The sequence below is a fragment of the Cuculus canorus genome, chromosome Z, assembly GCF_017976375.1.
Source record: "Cuculus canorus isolate bCucCan1 chromosome Z, bCucCan1.pri, whole genome shotgun sequence".
NCBI classification, from domain to species: Eukaryota; Metazoa; Chordata; class Aves; order Cuculiformes; family Cuculidae; genus Cuculus; species Cuculus canorus.
Genome location: NC_071441.1, coordinates 7,759,075 through 7,775,930, shown reverse-complemented (window position 1 = coordinate 7,775,930; position 16,856 = coordinate 7,759,075). Strand labels below are relative to the sequence as shown.

General features: G+C 35.8%; 1 protein-coding gene across 1 annotated transcript in view; it reads right to left on the bottom strand.

Moving 5' to 3' along the window:
• NDUFS4 (NADH:ubiquinone oxidoreductase subunit S4) overlaps positions 1 to 16,856 on the bottom strand; it is a 48,064-nt gene that overhangs the window by 2,607 nt on the left and 28,601 nt on the right. Inside the window, exons 3-4 of the mRNA XM_054054477.1 lie at positions 6,014 to 6,186; positions 1,493 to 1,566 (exon numbers count right to left, since the gene is read on the bottom strand). Of these exons, the coding sequence (XP_053910452.1) occupies positions 1,493 to 1,566; positions 6,014 to 6,186 (247 nt within the window). The remainder of the gene's footprint in view (positions 1 to 1,492; positions 1,567 to 6,013; positions 6,187 to 16,856) is intronic.

Genomic DNA, 16,856 nt, shown 5'->3' with positions numbered 1-16,856 from the left:
ATATAATGACCCTATTAATTTGAATACAATTCAGTTTTCAATAAAATTAAACACTCTTAAGTTAAAAAATAGATCCATTCAAAGCAGAATAGAGGAATTGAATATTAATCTTCAATATTAAAAGCACAAATAAATTGCACATAAATAGTTTAGCTTCTTAATTTTGTAAGATATTACTTATCCTGGTTTTTTTTGGATACAGAACATAACCTTTGCACAATCTGGTCTGATCAAGAAACTTCACTCTCTGTTTACCCCAGACTAAATATAGTAGAAACCCGTAGACAAGGAAGACTTCTGAAGAAGCTTACACTCCATGTGCATTATTCCTGGATTTAACTCAGTGCAATTTGTCTTCCTCATATCCATGAGCACTAAGCAAGCCTATCTCTTTAAGGAAAACAAAACTGATATTTTTAAAAAAAAAAAAAAACATAAAAAGTAGTGAAAAATTCCTATCAAAATATAAGAGGACTGCAGAATATTCAAAAGGCCAAGATTACGGATACTTCTTGCTGTACCATAATTCTGTGAGAAAATTCAAGCCTAAAAAACCAAACAAGTTTACTGATACAGTCCTTCTGATACATCATTAGCATTAAAAATACTAAGTAATGATACTGGCTTTTCCAGTATCTTTTTCTCAAATATGAACAATCATAAAGTGTAAGTGTTTAGACTTCAGCATTGTACTTGGGAAAAGTATAATTTCCTCAGGCTACAACTTTCTCGCATGGGAAGGTGACAATCTCCTCTCTCCAGTGACCAGCAACTGGACGTGAGGAGATACATTCTTCTCTGAGAGGGTGGTTGGTCACTGTAACAGGCTAGCCTGGGAAGTGGTTATGACACCAAGCTTGTCAGAATTCAAGGAACATCTGGATGATGCTCATAGTCCTATGCTTTAGTTTTAGGTGGTTCTACGAGGAACAGAGAGCTGGACTCCTCACGGGTCCCTTCCAAACGGAGATATTCTATGGCAAATTCATTCTGCAACATGGCCAAAACTGCTTACTCAATAGTCATTTAATGTCTGTCTTTCTGATTATCAAATATGCCCAAGGGTCTTCTCTTAGCCAGACTTCAGGTGCTTATGTCAAGCTTTCCATCAAAAATCCCATTGCCACGTAGGAACCCCAGCCTGGGATAGTCTTAAAGATAATGTATTAATATTAGTTTTCCTCCAAGACCTGAGCAAGGCTTAGTTTTCATTCAAAATACAGATACTTTTAAAAGCATTACAAGAGTAATGCAAAGAGGCTAGAACACTCTTCCAGAAAGCGGAAGGCCTCAATTTAATGCATTCAGCATCCTCAGAAATATTCCACCCCTTACTCATCCCTGCCCTGTTTTCCACTTCTGTAAGTGCAGTACTGATGGTCTACCAGTTTTGTGGAAAAGAGGGAAAGTACTTTTTCTCTTCTTAATACTTCGAGATCAAGATGGCCTATAGAGAGCTGAATCTCTCATTCCCAGTATGTACAATACGTACCATTTTTTTCAGCAAAGGCAATGGCATCTTCTTTAGTAGAGAAAGTATGAACCATGTTGGATAAAGGATCAGCTCTGTAAGAAATCAAATGACAAATTTTAAGCACATGTGAAATACAAAGTAATTGTATCTGTTTCTCAGATGCCAATCCAATGCCGTATTACACAACTTTTTGTAGAAGACCACCTCGCAAGGCATTAAAAAATTCCTTTAAATTTAATTATTTGCAGGATTAACACTTACTTTCTGCAGAGTACTGTTTCACTCTTTCAGCCAGTTAAAATTTCATCTCACAGAATCACTAGGTTGGAAAAGATCTCCAGGATCATTGCAGAAATTAATGGTTTAAGCGTTTTATTAGAGCATGTCTAACCACCTGCTGAGGTTGTAAGTGATCTGTAACAATTGTGTTAATTTTTAAAGCTGTTTAGTCCCTCTCTTTCTGGAAGATCAGCAGTCCTAAGGTAAGTCTCAACATTTCAAGGAGACCAGAGTCTGTAGAGCAGTTAGAGGAAGAATAAACTTACACGGGAAAGAGCAGAATATGAAAGTGAGCAGAGCAGGAATTAATCAGAAACTGAAAAGTACATGAAAATCTCAAGATTTGTTTTGGCTGAAGATACACAGCCAACACAAATTATTCCAGTACAGCAACTGGATCACAGGCCACCACAAAAACATATCTCAGAAATACAAACTGCTAGCTAATTAAATACACGGTGCTAGTTTTAGATGGTCAGCTATTCCTCAACTGCATTTCCAAAAGGAATCAAACAGCAAAAAGCTTTTTTAAACAAAATCTTAAAAAAAACCCCAAACTGCCTTATTTGCTGCTATATAAGGTCAATCTAAGAACAATGACAAAAGATGAAAGAAAAATATTCTAAAAACTAATCTATAACACTTATAGAGAAATAAGATACCGGTTGTAGCAGCACAATGATTAGATAAGGCTTCCCTGAGACAATACTGCACACAAGCCTGGGAGACAACTGGGAAGACAAAACCAAATTGCAACAAACTACGGAAAATGCTGCCTCTCAACTGTTCTCTCTTTGAAGCTAGAAGGATAAATGAAGAGAAACAGCAACCAAAGATACATTGAACTCTCTACAATAAAGGACTAAGTCTGTGACTGGTAGAGGGGGAAGGGAAGAGGAGGAATCTAGCTTCCAGCAAATACAACAACGTAATTTTAGCTGATGTACACATGGAAAAACGTAGTTCACTATATTTCCAATATATTTCCCAGTAAAGAAAAACCAAAAACCAAAGCAAAAGAACAGGAGAAAGGCAGACATTGTATTTTCACAAGCCACTAAGGGGGGCTATCCCAAAGACATTTAAAGATTTCTCTCACAAAGGCAGTAAGGAGAATTAGGAACTAAGAATTAGTCCATGATGTGATCAGTGGAGAATCAAGTGACTCAAATATACCACAATACTGTGACAACTTTTGCTTTTTGTTCTTCTCTTCCACAACTGGGGCAGGAAAATTCTGCTCAGCATTACTAACTGGGAACAGAGATGTTTAAGTCTGAAGTGTAGTGAGGGACCAGTGTACTGCAAGTTTGGCAAAAACCTTCCAGGACAGAGGCGTTTTGGAAATTACGATTGTGCAGAAATGATTTGTTCTGTTCTCATACGAGATCATCTTCCATCCAATCTAAATGCAGCTTTTTTTATTTCTTTCCATAAATGAGCTATCCACATATTTAACTTCGTGACCATCTGTGAACAAACTGGAGTTTAGAGTGACCAGCATGATGTCCTCATAGTGTCATCAACAGCAGTGCTGCAAGATTTCCTATGCCTGCTCAGTCACTACAAACTGAGATCACAGAAGCATAGAATCATTTCGGTTGGAAAAGACTTTTAGGATCCTTGAATCCAACCACAAACGTAACACTGCCAAGTCCACCACTAAACCTAGTGCCACATCTACATGTCTTTTAAGTACCTCCAGGGATGGTGACTCCACCACCTCCCTGAGCAGCTTGTTCCAGTGCTTGACAACACTTTCTATGAAGTAGTATTTCCCAGTATCTAGTCTTAACCTCATTTGGCACAATCTGAGGCCATTTAATCTCTTGGTACTTGGGAGAAAAGGCCAACAACCACCTCCCTACAACCTGCTTTCAGGTAGTTGTGGGGAACAACATTTTGTTCTCTTATGAGATTTTGTACAAAGGAAACCACACAATTCCAATGCTTCTTTGTTCACAGACATATATTTAAAGATGTACTCCTGAGCTATTAATTGGTATTTTTGTAATAAAATCTCCCAATTAAACAAAAAGCCATGAGTGCATTATATCTAGATCCCCATCTGGATAATTTTCACTGAAAAAGATACTCAAGAAATAAGAAGTGCACCAAAAAAAGCAAATAACAAAAAATGACAGAAGTATAGCTAAGACCTACTGGCAAATATGTATACTGAGTTCAGAGGAAAAGGGTTCTAATTTCTAGACTCTAAAGGCTCTAATCCACCCAGCCCATTACATCATTGAAAAGTAAATGAGAAGACTTCCAAGAACTGCTCTATGCAGAAATTAAATCTGAAGAGAAGAAACCCTTCCTACATATTTCTGGGTGCTGAACAATAATTTGAAATTACCAGAATGTCTACTAACAGTTGTTTTTTTTTTTTTTTTTTGCCAGAATTCTTTAAGAAATGAAAAGAAACAAAGTAGTTTACAAAGCCCTTAACCTAGCAGTGTCAATTCTCAACTCAGCATTAGCTTGTGGCCTATCTGCAGCTTGCTTACACACAAAATATTACTTTCAATTCTCCAAAATAAAAACGCATGCGGAGACAAGACTCATTCAAAACAGCCATTCCTTCTTAAATTCCAACAATAAACTCAATCCAGGAAAATTTTATATACAGCTAGGCCATTAATACCATGGCTAACTTTTCTAGGTGTTTAGCACAAAAGATTATCATTTTTAGAAAGGCTAAAAATCATTGTTTTGGTTGAGATCATGCCAAATCCTACAAAGAAAATAATTTGTTCAGGGAGGTTAAAGTCAGCTGAAAAGCAAAAGGGGATTAGAAGAAACATTAATTCAATGGGAACTAAAGCAAGTGTTACTGGCATCTGCTACAGTGTCAGAATCTGTGCAGTGGTATAGTGACTAGACACTCAGGAGGCACACACAAGACAAGAGGGAATGATGTACTGCTAGTCAACAGTCTAACACTTAATTAACTAAGGCCCCGTGAAACAACCTGGTCATTACATGGTACATGTAGTAACTACTTGCAGTTCCTGAGTCATCCAAGGCATAGATTTAATCACTGAAATGTTATCTGTTGAAACAGCAATTTAAATATGCTTAAAACGAAATAGGGAAAAAACCAGGACACGCTTAGGATGAGTTCATTGTTGTATACACACTTGAAGTTTTAAATGAAGTATTTTAACAGACTAATTTAATACAATTAATATTTTAACTCACATTAATTATTTTCACTTGTTGAGCATGGCTTCCCCAAATGTTTTGCAATACCAGTATAACTCAGATGTTACAGGTTGTGACCCTCCTCAATCTTTTACTGGAAACCAATCTAACAGGAAGACTTGATTTCAGAATTATTTTGAACTAATATTTCTGGATACATTCATTTTATAAACAATTAAAAAATCATTCTGTAGCTGGATTTAGAATGTTAATAAATCTAAAAAAAAATGAGTCCTCAAATTATTTAATATTTAAAGTTTTATGCTTTTTTTTTCATAAAGCATTTTGTTCTTTGACTGCAAGCACTTACAGTCATAATTGCAGCCAGACATTTTCAACACACCTTGTATACTTTTTGAAGTTTGAAAAATAATCTCTGGTGGTTGATCGTTGTTTATGTGGAAAAATCAACTTTTCTGAATATGCCTCAAACAAGACAGCCTGAAGTCAAAATCACAATATTGTCAGGAGAATTGCTGGCATAGTCCTCACGGTTTACAGAAATTCTAACCACAATGTTATGGCTCCTTATTTCAGATCTTCAGGACATCTAGTGGGAGGTGTCTCTGTCCATGACAGGGGACTGGAACTGGATGATCTTTAAGGTCTCTTCCAACCCAAACTATTCTACAATTCTATGATATTTATAAAACTTTGTTTAAAAAAAAAAATCCAGAAGCTAAGCATTGTTATTTTATGTTTAACCACATTTAAAACATGAAACTGAGAGCCGAGAAGGATTTACTGCTTTAGGTAACTAATAAACTTCTTTCCTTGATGCTGCCACACAGTTAACATCACCACAAATACAATTGTTTAAATTTCTGGTTGTTAACACTTTCTTCAAACTCTTCCAGATGATGTAGTAAGCTAAATCTGCTTTTAAACATAACAGATCATTAATCATACAACTAACAAAACCAACCACTTACTGTAAGTACTGTTAAAATACAAGAAGATTTACAGGTAGAAAAGACATTTCAAACTTAAAATTTAAATGACTACGAAGAGACAAACAAAAGAAAAGTATTTCCAAATTCAGTAACTACTCACGTAGATGCCCAGCCCATTAAAGGGTTCTCCCAGCGCTCCCTGTTATCAAATTCCATCTTCCATTTCTTTGTATTGTTCACTCCCGCCTGCATTGCATTACGTGCTGGAACAAAAATGTGAACTTTTCTGGTTTTGATGTGCTCATCTGGAACACCAGTTAAAGCAGTGATATCCTATGAAAAACACAATGGAACTTGTTAATAAAGTGTTCATGTAAAAGGCTTGTAAAATAATACTGCTTATGCTTTTTACATAATTTCAGGCATTATTTTAAAGTTACATAAAAATAAAAAAAATGCAGGGAACTATGTTATGAGCCCAGTTGTATAAAAGTGAAGCTGATACATGGGCAGCTATCATCCTGCTGTCTGAATTAGATTTTGCATAAGGTACTATGCAGCTGCGAGTACCAGACAAGGAACAGGATAGTCCCTTCCATCCTCTAATCACAGCTGTCAAGTCAGAACTATTCCAACTTCCAATAGCAAAAGCAAGTGTGGAAACGTTGTAACTTCTCTTTTTTTCAATAAAGAACATGCTAGAGTACAGACTGAAATACTGACCAATCCCAAAATTTTACATTACTGCTAGAGGCCTAAATTTCATGTTAACAGGACACTCATCAAAATCTTAGCCAGCCAATTGTGTGCTGCAGCGTTAAGTACTTTCCCTTGGGCTTAAGCCTGTATAAAGTTAAGAGGCACCACCATGCTATGGGTAGCATGAAGGAAGAAGCAGGATGGTACCATTTGCACAATAACATATTGATTATTTGAGACTGCAAAGCAGGGTACTTATATCCAGCTCTCTTATTTCTCTCTGTTACTATATAAAATTGACCCCCTTATCGTGTTTCAAGCTATGGATATCAGCTTTTCAGATTCAATTGATGTTCAAGAACAAGAGAGGAACATTTGGTACTCATAACGTTCACCAGTATATTCACAAAGAAAGAAGATTCAGGAGATTTCATCCTCCAAACAGAAAAAAAGTAAATAAAGGAAAAAAAGAGTTTTAACATTGTATATAGTCAGTAGCAGGATGCATTCCTCTACCAAGGCTTGGCCTGTGAGCCCTCAACATATAAACCTAACAAAGACAAAAACCAAAGGATCACAAAACCAGTCTAAAAATATTAACTGACTTTAACACAGAATAAGAAAAAACCTCAGAAAAACTGCTGTGAAAAATTACCCTCAGTAGCATCTGATACAATCAAAGTGAACTTTCTCGCTAAAAACTAATCAGTAATTACATAAAATTAACCTGTCAGTTCACCCTAGTACAGTAAAGAGTGAAATCAAACATCAAATCCATCTCTTTGGTTGCTAAACTACTCCTGTTCCTTACATATTTAAAAGGCCAGTGAGAGCTCCTTGCTCTCTTCTCTCCCTTCCACTCTCCAAGAACGAATAGTAAACTGGTAAAAATCAAAAAAAAGGGCAGCAAAACTATGGGCATATTGAACTCATCCCATCAGTACTACCATGACTTGAATTAAAAGGCAAACAAGTTTAAATAAAACACTGTGGCTTTACATGTCTGTAGCTACTAACTTTATAAGATTTTCTTTTGTGGCAAACTTAGAAGCTCTTGGTCTTGTCACAAGATCATCCTTTGAAATCCACGAGCAAGTCTCATTTTTAATTTTACTTTAGAAAATATATTTTGAGATATCAGCCCCACAAAACTACACAAGGGAGTAAGTTTAAAGCATATGACTTGTCTTTGCAATTAAAACAGCAGGGGAAACAAACAAGATGCACACTAATTTTCCAGCTTCTGACATTTTTACCCAGACTACCAAAAGGAACTGTCAGAAGATCTTAACAATTCCATTGCAAATGCTTTCATTAGGACCAAGTAATGTTTATTTTTAATACGAGTCTAGCAGTGATATGAAAAAGAAACACTACCAGTCACTGAAATGTTGCAACACATATGTAAAACACCTCCTGACAGACTGGCATTTCTGACTGCTGCAACTTAAACTACAGTTTTAGAAGGAAATAGCTTAAAGTCTTCTTATTTGAATTGGCAAAGTGCTTTGTTTAACAAAAAGGTTTTTTTACCTGCACTGAAGTTTGGTAGGGCTTCAATGTTTCAGCTTGCCTGTTTAGAGGAACAGGCTACTATATTAGCCTTTATTTCCGTATTTAACAAACGTGCCTATTGCGGAAATGTAAGAATGACCATAAAAAAATCTTTTTCCAGTCTGAAATCATGTGTGACACGTAAAAAAATCTGGAATTGTGATCCTAAAATACCTCCAATTGTGCAAACTTTGAAATAGCTCAAAATTATTACTTTTTTACTATTAATACTCTCAGCAAGTCATTGTCCATTATGATATTTTATGCCTCAGATTTATAAGTTTTTGGATTGTTCCAGAATTATCTGGAATTATTAAAATAATACACTATGTTAAATAACAATATGGACATATACAATTTCCTCTTTTGAAGTCTTCACACCAGAGAATCATAAAAATACTATACATTAGTGCATGCAGAACAAAATCTAAAAAGAGCATTAGAAACCAGCAACTGCTAAATTTATGAGGTAACCATAGTAAAGAAATGCCTAGACTTGTTCATCTGGATGATAATAAAACCAAAACCCCAGACAAACTATAAGGCCCTTCAAGCCATGTTTTTTTTTGGGCACTCAGTTGGCTCCAAATCAAAGTTATTTCACTAATAATATAGGATTCGTTCCATAAAACTCTTTTCAAGGTGAAAATTAAAACCTGCCTACTTTCCGCAACTAAATATCTACATGGTGTTGCTAGCTCTTCATACTTTGATTCATTATAGCTAAAGTTTCTATGCTTTCTGGAAATCTAACAATTGTTTATGGGATATCTTCTCCATGTTAAAGCTGATAATTGAACAGACAGTTGTTAGGACAATGAGTTTCTGGTTTCTGAAGCTCAAGTTGTCCTGACATAAAATCACTGTTTCTGCTTGCTGTAGACACGTGAGGTACTGTAGCAATAGCTGAGTTGTTGCCAAAGATATGCTTGGGATCTATCACATACTTGACACCTAAAGAGCACAGAAGCTCTAAAATTCCTATTCCCTGTAGGCATGCTCTTAATCTAGACTAACTGATTTCTCACACTTTTAAAATACTTTGCAAGACTATTGTGATCATTTCATCCACACAGCTCCAGTTAGTGACAGAAGAAACTGTCCTTTAAATGCTGTTTCAATGGGCTAAAGCACCTGCTCCAAGATGCCATTAAAACTATAGAATACTTGAAAAGAACTATGCTGCATTGGATTGAACTCTCTACTGTGCTTTGTTCTGAGTTCTAGTTCTCATTGAAACCACCCATGAACCAACTTTCCAAAACAAAGATGTCTTTGATGGCTAGTTTCACGTTGCTATCTTTATTTTCAAGTGTTCTTTACTGAATTTTGCTATGTTAGAATATTAAAATATTAATGAGATGTTGGGCATTCAAAGTTCTAAATAATAAGGTGACAATATAAAAGACTTGTGATTTGAACTGTTAGGTCTGCTCTACTGAAAATTAACAGCCTTGCTTCACATTTTTAACAGAGACTATCATCTAAAAGAATGTCCATTCTGACATATTGCTTTTCTTACAATGTGCAGTGGTTTTTTTTTTAAATAGGAACCTCTGAATTTTTTTTCGTAATTCAAAGAAATTAAAATACTCATTTTGAGGCATCTTGACTCTTCCTGGAATAAGTTGAGAGACAAAACACTCACTTTTTTAAACAATAAAAAATCACATAAAATTCCTTACAAATGAAGAGTAGGTTTTGTCTTTATTTTAACTTATAATATTTAAAAACACTTGTCATGGTGGAAAGCCTGGTAGAGCTTTTCTGGAAAGAGTAGTAAGAAATGATAGACGTGCTGTACAACAGGGTAAAAACTGAAGCATGAAGATGACTTTTAGAGGAAAACAGAACCCCACGAATAATACAAATTCCAAAAGGGACAAGAAATGGAACTCTATAATTCAAGGGAAAGAAATGAAATTACTTCAGGCATCTCTGGAAACAAGTGTTTTTAATAGATGGGTCAGGTGTGCATAAAGGTGTCACGTTTATCCTATGACACTTCTGTCCATGCACAGACAAAACTGTACATAACTGCTATCAACTATCTACTGTGTAGCACCCCTTCCCCCGCTTTTTTTTAATAAAGGAAACAGGGAACAAGCAATGGGAATTCTATGTAAAAACACAGAAAAACCTCCCAGCAAGCTTCCAGTAACCACCCAGGATTCAGAGTCTTGCTAGCCCACTCTCTTTTCAATACCAGAATTTCACACATTTCAGTGACCATTGTGACTTCAGAGAATCAAATCTTCATTGTTTTTTGTCATCTGCCAGTTGATTTGTATAAAGGAGTTCTTCTGCATGCACTCCAGACAAAGGGCTTCTTACTTTCGTGGCTATATATCAAGTTTAAAAGTTCTGTTTGTGACAGTTGTGTCTGTGGTAAATTAGGGTAACACTGAAGGAGTGCAGCTGCTCTGCAGGAACCTCCTTTTTGGCATCATTTCACTTAAATAAAAACTGAATAATTAGCTTCTGCCTTTATGAAACCACAAAAATGCCACTGGGCTTAGTAATTACTTCCGGTTGCCCCACCTACTTAACCTCAATAGTTTACACTTGTTAGAAAGGAGGGAAAGCAGAAGTTTTCTGTACTTTACAGGAGTTTACAACAGCTTGCTCTCTTCCCCACCCCCAACATGTTCTACCAGACTAAGTGCATAAAGTTTTGCTATAAATTCATGTTGCAATACACTTTCTTTAGGAGCTGCTATATCAAAGCAGGGAACATCTTGCATAATACCCACAAAATAGCTGCCGTGAAAGGAGCTTTTTATTTAGTGTTCTCAGCTGCTTAGGCTGCAAGTCAGGATGAGAACATTTACGTTTCTACACTTCAATACGGTATTTTTGAAAGAAATGTAAGAGAACAGGATCTACTATGCAAATTGTGAGAGGAAAAATGGAGCAGAATGAACTAAATGTGGTCAGACAACATTTATCTAACAGCTACAGACATAACAAGGAGGAAAAAGCATATTTGCCCTTAGGAAACTCTGTATCAGACAGAATACAGTTTTCTTTCAGGCTTCACAACCATTCTGCAATATCACAGTAATCTGTGAACAACATCATGTTACCCATAGCGTGTTCTCCCATCTATCCATTCTGCAGAACAATTAATAAAGAAGTCGTGAAAAGCAGTGAAAGAAACATACTTCAAAAAAGAAAACCAAACACTGTGAAACAGGAAATGGGATTCAATAATAGTAATAAGGATTGTGTGAAACCTTTTATTTAAAGAAAATCTCTTTCCACAGGCTGTTTTGCAGAAAACACCAAAAAAAGAAACTGGGTATGGAGAAAAAGATATGCTGAAAAGTGGGTCTAACAGAAGCAGAAATTGTCACATTATTGAACCAACACTAAGCCCATCATAATACTTTCTAGTCTACCGATTGCCATTATGCAAAGGAGATGTCAGCATCCAAAACAGTTCAACATTTGCAACTGCTGCTGGCTTCAGCAAACTCTATTCATCAGTTTGTATTTCACAGCTGAGGAGACACTACTCTAAGAGCCATGATGGCTAAGCATTTGTTGTTGCAAAACTGTCTTGAGAACTTCCCTGTCGTCCCACTCCACAAAGGCTCACTCTGCTTTCCCAATATTCTGCATGCCCAATATTATTCAATGTTGCTTACATGCGATGCCACAAATATAATGGCATAATACATCCCACACATCATTAAACCAATGTCATTTATATTTGCTGAGAGAGAACATGATGGAAGAGTAAACAGGAATAACTGACTGGGCTTCTAAAAATCCCAGGTCATCTCCACAAACTGGAACACTACTTCACATTAGTGAGTAGAATACCTCCCCTTCATCAATCCTTCTTTCACATCTTAAACCATTTTACTGACAGACTGCATTATATTCCCAAATTTTGTATCTACACTTGTCTCCTGCAAAAATCATAGAAAGATGATATTTATAAAAGTGATTAAAAGTTATGGCAAAAGCTGATGAGTTGTGCTTTGGTTAGTTTAAACATAAAATCTCAGATTCTGCACCTCTCAAGTGCCCTGACAAGCCTCAAAACAGAGAGGCATTTTTCTTGACAGACATGCAAAAAATACCTATCATTCAGCCTGCATCCTTGATGGAAAGGTAAACAACATTTTGAAAATTTAAAAATGAAGCACTTAAAACATGTAAGTCCCACTTTCAGCACAAATGGATATTTCACGCTTAGTATAGTTTTTCTACCAAGAAAGGATTAAAGAACAAGATAAAATTATTAATAATGTATTTTTTACAGTATGTTTCAGTTTTGTAAAAGTTGTCTGGGAAAATACCATGAAACTAAAGAGAAGGAGACTCTAATATCTGAGTTTACACTTCCCAGTTTCTCCACTTGACTGAAATTAAGAAAATCATTATTAAATAAAGGAAAGTAGGGGTGGTCAGGGAGAATAATATATTTTATAAAAACGGATTCATGTTGCCACTAGTAGTTATCAAAGATGTCAGTGTTATCAAAGATGTCAGTGTTGTCATGACATTATTCATATCAAGGAAGCGATAAACAGTATGCTTATGTTGAACAAGGTGGAAAAAAAGTCCGCATTTCCAGCAGATCTTATAAACTACTATTACTTGTAACACAGCAAGATTTAGAGAGAACATACTTTCCAGAACTCAAAGCATATGTACGTAGTCTTCTGCTTCCACATACAAACATGGCTGTTTTTTATGTTATTACCTGTGAGGCATCTAAAAATAGTTTTCTACAGTGCACACTCTAGAAGAACTTCATCATTCTCAGATTACAAAACATGCAAAAAAATGTTACGAATAAGACTACAGCAAATTTTTCAGACCGTAAACTTTCAAATAAAAGCAGAGTCAATCTTAATCTATTTAGAAAAAGAGGATAACTGAACCAATGAAATAATACAATTCCCCTTCAAATAATTTAAAAGTTAAGGCAACACTTCACTACTTTACTACCCTAAACAACTGTTCTTACAGATACTATTTCTCAGTTAGAAAACAAAAAAAAGGCAGTAAACCTTTAAAGCAAAGATGACAAAAATGCTAGCAGCTAGAGCCCACCTAGAATCATTCTGATTCCCCTGGTTAGCCCAATTTTGTATATACTATTAAAGAAATAGTGCATTGTAGCTCACTTGCTTCAGTGATGGTATATTCTTCCAAACAAAATGCATTCAGTTTGCAGTTCTGATTATTTATGCTACACTCCTACTCTAAGTCAAAAAAAGCAGATTGGTTTGCAAAGCTAAACATAATATTTCAACAGTATCTTGGTGAATTATTCACTAAAGATGACTCTTGAGCTAACAGTCTATAAAATATAGCTTGGATCATGGATAGCCAAGGCCCCAACCAGCAGCTCAGGGTGAGGTCTTCCATCTCTTAAGTGAGAGGCAAAATTAAGGCTACTCTTGCACACTGGGAATAATTTCTGTATTTTTTGTATGTTTCTAATGCCATTTTAATGAAGTCCTTATTTTTAATATTCACTGACAGTTACCTGTATGTACAAAATACGACCTATGTGAATTCTATGAAGTCACTGTTTTTCAGAATTCTGTTGTAAAAAAAGAAAATTAACAGTTCTAATATGCTTTATGCCCCTTTGAAAACCTCTACAAAGCTTTTTTTAAAGTACTCATTAATAAATTTTTCAAATAAGGCCTAGGTAGAGTTCCCAAGTACGGGCCAAGTGCCACCTGTTTCATCATCTTCAGCGTTAGGAGGAGAAGGGGTCTTATCTGTGCTAAATGTGTGGCTGGGGTGCCTTTTATGAGTCTTGTGGAAAGCTCCCTTACCATTTTAAGCTGCAAAAGACCCAAGGGAGCATGAAGTTCAGAGCCTAGCAAGGAACTTGGGCACCCATAAGTTGTGCAATTGCTGCTGTGAAACAGGAACACCTGGGCCAATTCATACTCTTAATCTGGACGGCAAATATCCCAAAGTTTGAGCTGTTGAGTCCAAATTTGGATGTACTGCAAAGTCTTAAGGCTTGATAACTCTACTAAGATTTCCCATGATGAAGTTGTAAGAAAGATATCACTAGAATATATGAAACATTCATTGTGAATCCAGTCTTAACTAACCAACAATCTCCCTGAGCTGGTAGCTTGAGCAAATACTACTAAACATTTTTTTTTGGTTTTGGTTTTTTTTTTGAAAAAATTCATTGCTGTGCATTCAGGTGTTCTCCTTCCACCTCCCAGCTACCGATTAATTCCCTATTTAATGGCGGCCATGGAAATTTAACAAACTATTTAGGTTGTAATTTACTAAAAAAAGACATTAGTCAAAGGTGGGACTGAAAAAAAAAGGCTAAAAGTAGTCTTTTAAAGTTTAACTTGACAATACGGTCACACTAGTGCTTGGTCTGCTACTAAGAACAATATCAGAAACCCTGAGTTCATGTAAACCAATGCCAGCCTTCATTGTAATGCATGTTCTCTATTCTTTACATCTCCTTTATAAAGAAAGTGATTTCTGTAACAGATCTTTGCTACATAGTAATAAGTGGCGTAAGACAGAAAGAAGGCAGAAAAACAGAAGCAAATCCCCAATCAAGAAATGCAGATGTAGAGCAAAATCCCTCTTAGTGCATGCTTTTTAGAAGAAAAGTTGCACTTAAGAAATCACAAGAATGCCAGACCTCTTAAAAGCTGTCCCTTACCCTAATGCAAGATATAATGCTTCTATGTAATATGCATGGACTTTAAAAGTTGAAAGCAAGTGCTAAATAGTGAACATAATTTCCATACACAGCAGGTAGTGAAGCAAGAAAAGAACTGACACAGTTACCCTAGTTAAAGAGATGCACAATGGATAACTGTTATGCAGTGTTAGCATACTGAAGGTCTATGCATCAGGGATGTTGCGGCTATTAACAGCTTAAATGTTCACAGTATTTTGTTAATTAGTGCATACAGCTTTTAAGCTTTAAATGTGTTTCAGAAGGCTCTTTTCTAACGGTAACACAGCCACTATTTCCTAGTGGGGAAGGGAAGGGTTGACGAGTCTTCAACTGTTTCAGCATCATCAATAAAATAAACAGCTTACTTCCACTGGATAAAAACAGTTTCCTTAAACTTATTTATATCGTTTGTTAAAATGGAAGCTTTCTACAACCTCTCTCTAAAAACATCAATCATAACTAGGAATGTAATAGTGTTACTTCACAAACTGTTTTTACCTTGCTTCGTCTAGAAGTCTGTCTCTGTAATTTGTGCTTTGGCCTTTATATGCTTGGCCTTTAAGGTTACTTATAGGACAGAAATCATAGTCTTTTACTTCCTAATGTAACAGAGAAATCCATCACCATCTAAACTCAGCAATTCTACTTGATACACTGTTATCTTTCCTTTCAGTTGTATCTCTCCTTTCAGTTTTCTGTTACTGTGGGGATAAAAAAATCCAAGGACAATACAAAGTACAATCCTGTTTAATAAACAGCGATAAAAAGTAAGAATTTGTATTGGAAGCAGACATCACAGAAGATACTCAGCTTGTGACTTCATCAAAGAACTAGAATCAGTTGACCCCAGAATGCTTTAAAAAGGAGAGGACAAGGCAACAAAAATGTGGTCCCGAGGAACTGCATGTAAGAAAAGACTCTAAACATAAGAATAAAGAATAAAATACTAGTGTTGAATACAACTTTGGAAATAACAAACTTTTGCCTGGTTAACATGCTACTCAGTGAAAACTGTAAAACATATGATTCAAGATTATGATGTTGGCCTACATAGAAAAATATCATTACTGATTTTTATACATGAACGTGTGCACAGCTATAAAATGAATCTGTAAGGAAAACCTATGCACTTTTTCAGATGTTTGTAATCAGAATTATTCACCATAGCCCTTTTTTTTAAAAAAAATTTGCAACAGAATTATAACATCTTAAAAAAAACCCCCGTATTTGGTATGCCTTATCAGCATTTTGAAGAAATTCCTTACAGCTCAGCTTCTTCTCACTTGTTAACCCAGTTTTCAGGCTAACAGGGAATACAATAAATGTTATTTCCCCACCAAACAAATATTTTCTTTTGCACTAAATGTAAGTGGGCTTTACAAAGTGAAGAGAACCGAGTACGCCAAAAAGATAATGTAAGTGATTGAGCAATTTTCCTGCACTGCACACTTCCTAAGTAAAGAACTAAACTGCATATTAAAACCCTGGATCTGAACATCAGAAGCTCTCCCCATGGTCCATATCCCCAACTTAACACAGGTTAACACTCCTAATTTGAGAAAGCAGCCATGAAAGTAGTTCAAAGATAACTCATCAGCAAGCCATCAAGATCTGGAAGTGCATCTGGATCCATTTCATCATTGACCTTCTAAGCAGAAAGAGGTAATATTGAAGAAGAATCAAGCTTTCTAGCCACATGACCAAGATTTTCAAGGATGCCCACAGGAATCCCAAGGATTTCCAGACACGGAAATCTTTTTCTTTCTGACTCAATAAAATGATCCAGCTAGAACTTCGTAACCAGAAACAGCTTTCAATTCTGTAGATAGAACTTTGTTAGCTAAGCTAGGATTTGTGTCTTAGATCTACAACTTTGATATACTACAAAAATGCAGAAAAACACATTTCATTGAACAGAAAAGCAAACACTCTACAAGAACTGTTGCTTCACTAATCCTGACAGGAAAGAAGAATTCATGACATCTAAAAAAATATTTCATAACCAGGGATACTAACTGAAGTGTTCTAGAAAGGGTTCAGATAATGGAATTGT